At 38.0% G+C, this 10,603-nt stretch overlaps 3 protein-coding genes across 3 annotated transcripts; all 3 read left to right on the top strand.

The window, feature by feature from the left end:
• Positions 1–1,837: 1,837 nt before the first annotated feature.
• BO80DRAFT_369967 (uncharacterized protein) lies at positions 1,838–1,990 on the top strand (the record flags this gene model as incomplete). Its single annotated transcript, XM_025716424.1, has 1 exon — positions 1,838–1,990. A coding segment is annotated over one exon (153 nt), but the record flags the coding sequence as incomplete, so codon positions are not given.
• Positions 1,991–4,312: 2,322 nt separating this feature from the next.
• On the top strand, positions 4,313–4,853 carry BO80DRAFT_369963 (uncharacterized protein; the record flags this gene model as incomplete). The annotated part of the gene is made up of 2 exons (XM_025716423.1): positions 4,313–4,579; positions 4,614–4,853. 2 exons carry the CDS (start codon positions 4,313–4,315, stop codon positions 4,851–4,853), a joined length of 507 nt encoding a protein of 168 aa, XP_025569287.1.
• Positions 4,854–5,543: 690 nt separating this feature from the next.
• BO80DRAFT_498118 (uncharacterized protein) lies at positions 5,544–7,342 on the top strand (the record flags this gene model as incomplete). The annotated part of the gene is made up of 3 exons (XM_025724119.1): positions 5,544–6,908; positions 6,967–7,043; positions 7,110–7,342. 3 exons carry the CDS (start codon positions 5,544–5,546, stop codon positions 7,165–7,167), a joined length of 1,500 nt encoding a protein of 499 aa, XP_025569286.1. The 3' UTR covers positions 7,168–7,342.
• Positions 7,343–10,603: the final 3,261 nt, after the last annotated feature.

Genomic DNA, 10,603 nt, shown 5'->3' with positions numbered 1-10,603 from the left:
GTAATTGTTTTTAAATCTAAAAAAATAATAAAAATTTCTAATTTATCTCTATTCAGTAATAGAAAGAATATTTTTTTTAAAAACTAGATACTAGCTATATATTAGAAACTAAAAACTAATACTAATTAATTCACTACTTTAGTAATATATAAAATTTATATTATTAATCATTGTGAGAATAATACAAAAAAATATTTAATATTTAGATTTTATTTAAGTATAATTAATCCTTATAATGATATTAAGAATATATTAGAATATTTAGAAATTATTTTTATTAATTTTTATAAGATTTATAACGCCCGCTGCCAGTACTAGAATTTATATATAAAAATTAAAAAGAAATTTTATATTTTTATTTTAATTTTTTATTATCTCGCGGTGGAAGCTAGAATTAATAAAAATTTTTAAAAAAAGAATTTATATAGTAAACTATTTTTTAAACTAAAAAAATTTATTATATATAGTTTTAATAACAAGTATTACTTCTTTAATAATTATATAAAAAAATATATGAATTCTACAGATTTAATTAAAAATTTAATAAAAAATTATATTAAGAGTAATACTATTACTGCTAGTAATTATAATAAATCTTATAATTTTTATATTCTCTCTAATATCTTAAACTCTGAGAATATTATTTTTAAAACTTTAACTTATACTTCAAGTATAGAGCTGGAGACTAGAAAAATCTTAATAAAAAATAAAAAATATTTCTACTATAAAAAGCCCAGCTATAAAAATAAAAAATATTTTAAAAAAAGATTATATAAGTAAAGATTCTAGAAACCCCCACAGAAAAATCTAAGTTAATAAAAGATAATATTTAAAAAAATCTTTATTCTAAGTGAGCTGGAAGCTTAAATAAGTATAATAAATTTATAAAATTTATTAAAAAATAATAATAATAATTTTATAATTATTACTCTATTTTTTAAAAATAATATTATTATTTTTATTTATATACTTACTAATTCTAGAGTTAATACTTATTTAGTAATAGATACTTAATTTACTATTAAATTAATCTAATATTTTAAAATTCTAATATTATCTTTAAAAAAGACAACCCCTATCACAGACTTTAATAGAAAATAGACTATTAATTTAATATATATAATTTAATTAAATTTTATAATTAATAGTTATTAATTTTTAAATATTTTTTTCTTTATACTGGACCTGGGAAGGCATAATATTATTTTTAAAAAAATATAATTTATTAAATATAATATCTTATTAGATTATTAGAATTATTAACTAATTTAGCTAAGCTAATTAATACTAAAAAATAAGATAAAAGTTAGACTTTTTATAAATATTTCCTAGACTATTCTAGAGCGGTCTTTAATAAATTATAAATATTAATAAGATACAGCCTAAAAAGATTATAAAATATAGTTAGAAAATAAATAACTAAAGTCTTTATAATTATTATTAATTCTTTCTTATATTAATTAAAGTAGCCCATGTGAGGCTTTAATAAAAATAAAATATAATTTAATTAAAGAAAATTACTAGTATTATCTTTCTCCTAGAATTTTAAAGCTTAAATTAAAATTTACTCTAATTAGATTTTTTTTATAGAAAAATAGCTTTTATTAAAGCAGTCAGCTTCTAATAATATTTAAAGAATTTAAAGATAGAGATTTTTATTACTTTATTTAATACTATTAAAAAGATTTTTGTAAAGAAACTAGAGGTTTTATATATAAATAAAAAAAATAAAATTAAAAAAATCTTTTCTAAATAATATTATGATTTAGTGGATATTTTTTTAAAAAAAGAATCTAATATACTATCTCTATCTTAATATTATGATTATAAGATTTAGTTAAAGAGTGAGAACTCTCTAGATACTATTTTTTTTTATAAAATAATAATAGAAGAGCTACAAGCCTTCTATAATTATATTATAAAAAATTTAAATAAAAGATTTATTATATTAAATTCTATATTTTTTATATTTTCTATTTTAATAGCTTGAAAGTCTGGAGGAGGCCTCTACTTTTATATAAATTATTAAAAATTAAATATTTTAATTAAAAAGGACCTGTATCTTTTATTTCTTATTAATAAAATAATAAATTATTTATATAATATAAAAATCTTTATTAAATTTAATATATATTAAAACTTCTACTAGATTAGAATAGATCTTATTTTAAAAAATCTTATAATTTTTAAAATATAATACAGCTTATTTAAATATTAAATTTTTTTATTTAGATTTATTAATAGACCCACTGCCTTCTAATAGTTTATTAATAAAGTTTTAATAGAATATTTAAATAAGTTTATAACAACTTATATTAATAATATATTAATTTATAGTAATAACGTGGTTGAATATAAATTATATATATATTTAATATTTGAGAAATTGTGAGCTATAAGCTTATAGATTATTATTTATAAATATAAGTTTTATATTATAAAAATTAAGTTTTTAAGATTTATTATTACTACTAATAGTATCTAGATAAATCTAATAAAGATTATTATTATTACTAAATAGATAATCTTAATAACTGTATAGGGAATTTAATTATTTTTAAATTTTTATAATTTCTATTAAAAATTTATTAAAATTTATAATAAAATAGTATGATCCCTGATATAACTAACCTAAAAAGATATTATCTTTAACTAGGATTATATTTATATTAAATTTTCAAAATACTTAAGAAAATATTAATCTTAATTTTTATTTTAATTTATTATAATTCCACGCTTCTTATTTATATTAAAATAGATACTGCTAATAAAGTTATTATAAGAATATTCTTATAATTAGTAGATAGAGCCTAGTATCTAGTAATCTATTATTTTAAGATTATATTTTCTATAGAATATAATTATAATATTTATAATAAAAAATTACTGGTAATTATTTATATCTTAAAAAAATAATAATTAGAGCTAGAAAGATTCTAATATATAGATTATTTTAATATTCTAATTGATTATTAAGTCTTAGAGTATTTCATGATTATTAAAAGACTAAATACCTATTAAATATAGTAGGTTAAATTTTTTTTTTAATATTATTTCTTAATCTAATTTTATTTTAAAAAATATAATGCTTTAGTAGATACACTAATCTATAAAAATAATAATAAATAAATCTTAATATAATATTATAAGTAAATTCTATTACTTCTAAAGTACTTAAAGAATAGAGTATATCTTTATTTATTAATTTTTAAATTATTAATAGTCTTTATTTCTATATAGGAATATTTATAGATTATAGATTAGTTTTTAATAGTTAATTAGAATTACTCTTTTCTAGAGTTTTACTAGGAAAAAGCCTGTTATAGTAAAAGAAAATATATCTTAAAAAATAGACTTTTATTTTTTAATAATTTATTAGTAGTTCTGGATGATAAAGATTTATATATTTAATTATTAAATAAAATTTATTATTAACTATTATTTACTTATCTAGACTAAATAAAGATACTGAGTCTTATAAAATACTAATACTACTAAAATATTTAAAATTAAGATATATATTATTATTTAAATAACTGTTTAATCTGTAAATAAAAAAATATAAAATAAGATTTTTTTTTAAGATTTCTATAATTTTTACTAATTTTAAACTGCCTGGGATAGTATTTATTAATAAATTTTTAAATATTTCTAAAAAATTATTATAGTTTTAATATTATATTTATTATAGTAGACTAATTAAGTAAGTAAATTATTTTAATATTATATATAAAGATTATATTTATATAAGATATAGCCTAGTTCTTTCTAGAGTATATATACTCTTGGTTAAAACTTTTAAATATAATTATATTAAACTAAGAAAAATAGTATTCGATGACACGGTTAGCGGGGCGCCAGAAACGGCTCCCATTGCACCGCCCGCCTGCCGCCCGCCACCGCCTGCCACCCCGGGGCCGGTCCCTACCCAATCGAGAAAGGTGCCTGCCCGGTTGGGTATAGTGCCTTGCCGCGCTGCCGCCCGCCGCTTTTACTGACGACAACCCGTTCGCGACGGTCTATATAAGACCCAGGTGCGTCCGTCGACCGACAACGCACTTCCTCTTCCCTTCTTTCCCTCTCCCCTTCCCCCTCCGTCGTCGTTGCCCCCTGTCTCCCGTCGCCTCCTCGCCCATCCCGTTCGCCCGACGCACAGCCCCCTTGGGTCGTGCCGTGCGATCCGGCGCTGTTTCTCTGGCAGTGCCCCCACCGGGCGAATTTCCAGCCGACATGGATTTGTGTGAGCCTTGGCCGGGATCTCGATCCCCCCCTACGTCGTTATGATTGATCCGTTCGTTACCTTCCTACCTACATGGGACGCTCACCGGTCGACTTACTATCTTCGTCGCTGAGGTCAGTCTTCGAATCGCTATCCAAGACCGCTCTGGTTCTCTCAGTATGGCCGTCTGAATGCCCTCCCAATCCTCTGTTTTCATTTCATCTCGCTATCCCCGGCTCAGCTCGGGTCTCCGTGTTCAAGGAAACGACCCACTTGGCGTGCTGCGCAGATATCATGCTGATGTGCCTGAAACTTGCGTCGATTCTCTACTGGCCGTGGGCTCGACCGCCCTTCGCCGATGTGACTGTGACAGTACGACACTTACCTGCCTCAGCTGGCGCGGGCGACCAATAGCGAAAACCCCGCACTACTTTGCCCGAAATTGCTTCAGAACGCGAGGCACAGTCCGGCCATGGGCGACCAATGGCGAAAATCACGCATTCCTATCCTCACCCTGCCTCGTCTCGAGATGCGAGGCACAGCCCGATCAGGTAGCGTGCTTGGAAGATGCATGGATTGGCCTAGACCGGGAATGAACAACCGTGAAGGATCGCCATTGGCCTTCATACTCTGAATGAGGCAGCTGACCTTGGAGGAGAAAGTGGAGGTAGTCAGCCGGTGTTGGGGGAGGGGGGGTGGGTGATGATGCTGTCTTGGACGAAAGTTGACATGCAATCGCGCAACCGGGACGGGATGAAATCAAACGCACGTAGTAGAGCCTTCATCGAGTGTGGCTGTTCTTGCGTTGCATGGGCACGGCCCTCAACCGGGGAGCAAGAATTTCAGCACGGCGGGCTTGGTGTCTTACCAGATTTCAAGGGCTAGCGTTGTCTAGAGCTTCCGTTGCCTATAAAAGGGCTGGCAAATTCCCAGGGAATGTACCTCAAAAGATCACTCACTTCCCAGCCGAGTTCAGTCCAAAACCCGTCCCTGTTCACTCACCACTACGCGTTCTTATCCCCCGTTCCTCTGTTCCGTCCATTTTTCTGAACCCCACCATTCACTGCCCTAGGTCAGCATAATGTTCAGCTTCCATGTTGATAGCTTCAGACCTTGGAAAGCCCCTGCCCCCACCAATACAAGCACATCCACCTCCCAGAGCCCCAAAAGATCCCCTGTCCCTGCTGCTGTCAATACTATTCCTGCAACCGATACAAGGCCCTTCAGTCACTGCCACGAGAAAAGCTTGCCAACTCCCGGAAATCGACCAAGCGAACATCCACTTCCCGCTCGTCCACCAGCTGAAGTGTGTGCTCATGCCAACATGCGCTCCAGCACCGTACCTCATTTTCCCTATCAACATCTCTCGAGTCCCCAGCCTGCTTTCAAGGTCGAGGATACGATTCAGCCTACCTTCACAGAGCTTCACTTCTCGTCTCCGACGTCTCTCCAACCCTCGGCTGCTCTAGAGGGCTCGAAAGGGGATAGCGAATTCCAACCCAAAATTCAAGCAGACCTACTCTTCCGAGATGGCATCCGTGCAGGTGATGCGCACAATAGCTGCATGGATGCTTACGATAAGGGCTCAAAAACCCTCGACGCACCGAACACTTTGCCGGTTGGCTTAGAAGAAACCATGTTAGATGAAGATTTCATGGAGACCAGTCAGCCACGTCAGACTACCAACGATACTTATCTGTTCACTATGGATGAGTTACAAGCCGATTCGCCTTATGTCGACGTTTCGCTGGATTCACCACCCCTGCGTGATCATAAACAGGATTTCGGCGAATCACCTCTTAACGGTTATGACACGAACTGTCTGGCTGGATCTTTTCGGAATCAAAGCACGCATCAGAATCCCACTCCACATGACTATGAGACTAGCGCGAGACAAAATGGCAGCGAGCAAAACGGCGGTTGTAGCGAAATGTCGACAGCCTGCAAGCGATTATCTGTCGAAGTTGGGCCGGAAAGGCTACCGCCCAAACGTCTCAAAACGGACCAATCCTCAAAATCTCCCAGTACCGGCACCGCGGATGATCGCTTTGGAGACTCTTCAATCCATTTTGGTGCCACAAATACCGTTCCCATCAACTCAGCGACCCTCTCACCTGATGAAGGTCATCAGAGAGCTAACAGTACATCTCAATGCGCTCAGCGTGCTAATTCCGGCACAAGCGATCAAGGGGCACTCCGTGTCCGTCGCAGTTGTTCACTTAACCTACGATCTGCACAAATCCATTCCGTGAGTGCCGATGAAAACGGTGTCAAGCAAAAACTCAGACGGAGTGTTCGCCAAAAACCTCAAGTCGCGGTGGAATTGGATGGTCAAGATGGTATCCCAACAAAACCTACTCCGTTAAACTCCGGCAAGCGCCCGGCCCAGCGGATTAAACCAAGAAAACCAAGAGGGCGACCTGCCAAGAAGACGTTAATCGCGAAGGCTACACCACGTGAGGATGAATACAACTTTACGTCCCTCCATTCGCACTTCCTGTCAACGCCGTTCGACATGCGTTTGCAATTTGTCTCGTGGCTATTCGAGGCTGTGCTACCTCGCTGCATGCACGAGTCCAAGGCTACCACCAACAGTCCACCTGAGCTGTATGACGCAGGTGATGAAGAGGAATGGGAGGTAGAAGAGGTAGTAGGCTCGCGAATCTTCCGTGGAAGGCTCCAGTACCAAGTACGGTGGAAAGGATGTGAACCTGACGAGACTTGGTATCCGTCACATGGCCTCAAAGGTGCTCCATACAAGGTGCGAGACTTTCACGCCGCATTTCCACATCAACCCGGGCCCCCAAAACGTTTGGAGGAATGGGTACAAAGTTGGCAGATGGGACATGATCTTGAAGACACTCCAGACGATGACTTACCAGAGTAGTAGAACTAGCGTAATCCACGAGCGAGCGGGCCACGCAGCACGTGCCTCCCACGCGTTTTAATTGAGTGTCCATCATCAAAGTATTGATTGGTCCTTCCACAAATCCAAGGGCATATGCCCTGGGTGACGAAATAAGGACATAGCTAGTGGTTGAGAGGGCTCGTAGAGTACCATATGGTTTAATGCAAGGAAGCGAATGCAGACCACAGATACTCCTTTACTATTTTTCAGTTTCCTGGTGTTCAATTTGACAATGTATAACATTCACGGACCCAACTTCCTGATCATCATCTTCACTGTGCGAAGGCCTCTCTCTCTGTGTGGTATCGTCTTTAAGCTGTAAATGTGGTACCGGCGATGGGAATCGAACCCACCACGTCTAAAAAGCAAGGTGACCAATCCCGCATCTTTTGGAAGTTGCCTCGGAGCGCTTACCACTACGCCTACGCCACCGCCCCGGCGGTGACGAATCGGCTTGGTCTCAAATCCTACGGAGTTGATACGTGCAACAGGACCTAGGGGCGCGTGCACGACAGCGAGGCCAGGACTCGTTCTCTGTACGCGCTAAATGCACCCGCCTCATGCGTATGCGCTGGGACTCTTCGCCCGTCGGAGGGAACTTCCCGTGCCCAAGGTAGCTTGACCCCACGCAAGGGAACTTCCCTCCGTGTGAGGCAACCTACTCACCTGTTAGAAGAACATCGCTCCCATTTAACCCGGTGCCTCTCCCGAATGACTTTCCCCACTAATTTCCGCAACTAAAACTGCTTCTTCCGTTCCTTACGAACTTGAAGTTGGCAGCTCTCTTCACCCGATTCTACGATGAATTGTTCGAGCTAAGACCCAGCGGCCCAGACAGGCCAACGCAAGATTCAGATAAAAGCCAAGGATTTTGACTCTAATCCTCCTACTGATGAGGACGACTCGACCGCAGCCCATGAAGTCAAGGCAGCGAGAACAGGAGACCAATTATTATTGGTTGCCAATAATCGTCCGGCAATAAATTGCAGAATGAATAGCTGTCAATGTCTTTCGCGAGATCTAGTATTCATTAAATGGAATCCCTGGTCTACCGTATGGGCCTTCACAAAACCAGTAGTCAGAGAAGGTTTTCTACGCGTTGGGCAGATATGTACGTGCGGGCCGGCACCAAGCGCATGCTTGGGTATTTTAGGGGCTCAGGTGCTTGGCCCTGGAGGTCTTGGGGACCTAGGTCCACGCGCCTAGATCCGAGAGCTGTCTAGATCCACTGCCTTAGGCCACAATGACTGGGCTGTGCTGCTCAGGCCTTACAGCTTGACCCACAAATCCTAGGTGTAGACATTTTGACCAGGTAGAAGAGTCCCCAAATGTTCAAGCATTTACTCAGCGCCGACCTGTGAATACATATCTGCACGACGTTACATTTTCACATTTCACTAAAACAACCAAGATAACTATTCCGATTTGCGCAAAACACATTAGCCGTGACAGCATCTGGACTCCCTTAGCTGGACACTCTGGCGTCTGCAGACTCGCTCAGGATCCACGCTCTTAATCTCTCAGTGGTCTGTCAAGATGCCTTTTCCCAAGGACTTTGGTCTCCCGGGTCCTGGATCGAGCCGAAACTGAGCCGAAATCACCCAGTATGGTAAATGTCACTGTTCTATGTCGCTCGGGGGAATGTGAGAGCATTCTCAGGACTGGCTTAGACATATGTGGCTCTTTCTAAGACTTTTGTATACATTTGAGCTGGATTGGTTCGAGAATGATGTCTCCGAGCGGCTAGCCGTACAAGAAAAGCCTTTTATGTTGCCCTACGACACATATGGATTATTTCATGTAGCGATACTCAAGCAGCAACTTATGGAAATAAGTTGATATGTGAAAGATCATAAGTTATTATGTGACATGGAAGTATCAGGCCAGAAGGAAATTTTCAGGATAGAATAGCTCTCATAAAATTCCTCTTGTGAGGAAAATAGCCATGTGAGAATTGTTCTGAAACCTAAATAGAAATAAGAAGTATAGAGTCATGGGAAACGCCTCTTTGAAACGCAAGCCTCCTAGAAGGCTTGGTCCATAGCCAATACGATCATAGAATAATGGGTATAAGAGCCTATAGTATGAGGGGTGGTTGCTACATCTATCCTCGAGATAAACAAAGAACACCTCAGCAAGAACGTCTACCTTTGTTCATGACTCATATTTCACTTATCACAGCGGTGCTAACAAGTGGGTCTCCTGCTTGCGGGCCTAGTGATGCGAATGTCCAATGGTTACGAAGCGACATCCAGCTGAACCGTAGTCGTCCCTGCCAAGTACCAGAAGTAAATGTTGATTGGCCTTCCGACCTAAAATGGTGGGTCATCACTGCGTACATCCCGCAGTGGCCCTGAGGGGTTACTCGTTTTCTCCTCGGCGGTCCGGCGAAGCTGCACAAGGGGTGACTGCGGCGCGACTGCGGCGCTATACTTCACGCTAATATGCGCCCGCAGCCATATCTGAGACTCTTGCCACACAGGCCATGATTGGCGGACCTTTTCGGGCGTGTGAAAGCATTGCGCTCGCCAACAGTCAAGAATATGAAGAACTGTGCTATGTACACTTTACCATCTCAAAGGTAGGCCACAGGAACACAAAACACTTTTTGCCTCTAGGAAAGTACATGAAGGGTTGCCATATAATCCATTGATCCACTTAGTCGGCGTGGTCTTGCAAATGCAGTAGTTGTTTCCGTAAATCATCCAAGTATGCGCCAAATGTTATAGAGGCATATGTTGCTCCATCCCAAGTGAGTTCACCATAGAGTATGGCCATGCTCATTTCCTTTCTGATTATGCCTAATGTTCTTTCGAGATCATTCACGGCAAGGCAAATGGCATAGTAGAATGAGTCCGGATTCCCTTTCTGGGAATGACCCAACAACATAAAAAGTAGTCCGAGAAGTGAATAAAGTTCGAAATGTATCGGGTTTGGCTGGTTGCTTAACCATTCATCTATGAGAGTTGGAAAAGCTTCGATGAGGATAAACAGGATGTTTTGTAGGCTCAATCGATCACTCTGAAAGCCTACTAGATAGACTGTGCGGACCTCATCAAGGAAAAGATGTAGGTCCTGCAGAAAGAATGTTACCTGGACTTGCCGCGGGAGCACTAAGCCACAGGCCACCTCGTGGCTTGCACCAGACAGTCGTCTGTCTCCATAGTTGCAGATTTGTTCAGTTGCCGTACAGACCGTTAAGAATGTTCTTGGTATGAGTAGCCGTGCTAAGCATAATTCGACAAACTCCTGAGATTCTTTTGATGCGTGATGTGGTTGCGTTACAGCATGTGTGGCCAGCTTTACCAAAACACCCATAACAGAAATCTCAGAAATATCTGCACCCCTGATAGTGTGGTGCAAGTCCTGCATCGCGTGATAAGCGTTTTGGAAATTCACTGTAGAGATGATGGTCAACGGTGACATGGCAAGTCGTATTCCAATGCCGATGAGGAACTTGGATGGATCGGCATTCT

This window comes from Aspergillus ibericus (genome assembly GCF_003184845.1).
Source record: "Aspergillus ibericus CBS 121593 unplaced genomic scaffold BO80scaffold_92, whole genome shotgun sequence".
NCBI classification, from domain to species: domain Eukaryota; kingdom Fungi; phylum Ascomycota; class Eurotiomycetes; order Eurotiales; family Aspergillaceae; genus Aspergillus; species Aspergillus ibericus.
Note: the sequence above shows the minus strand (reverse complement) of the source record. Positions and strands in the feature narration are given on the sequence as shown.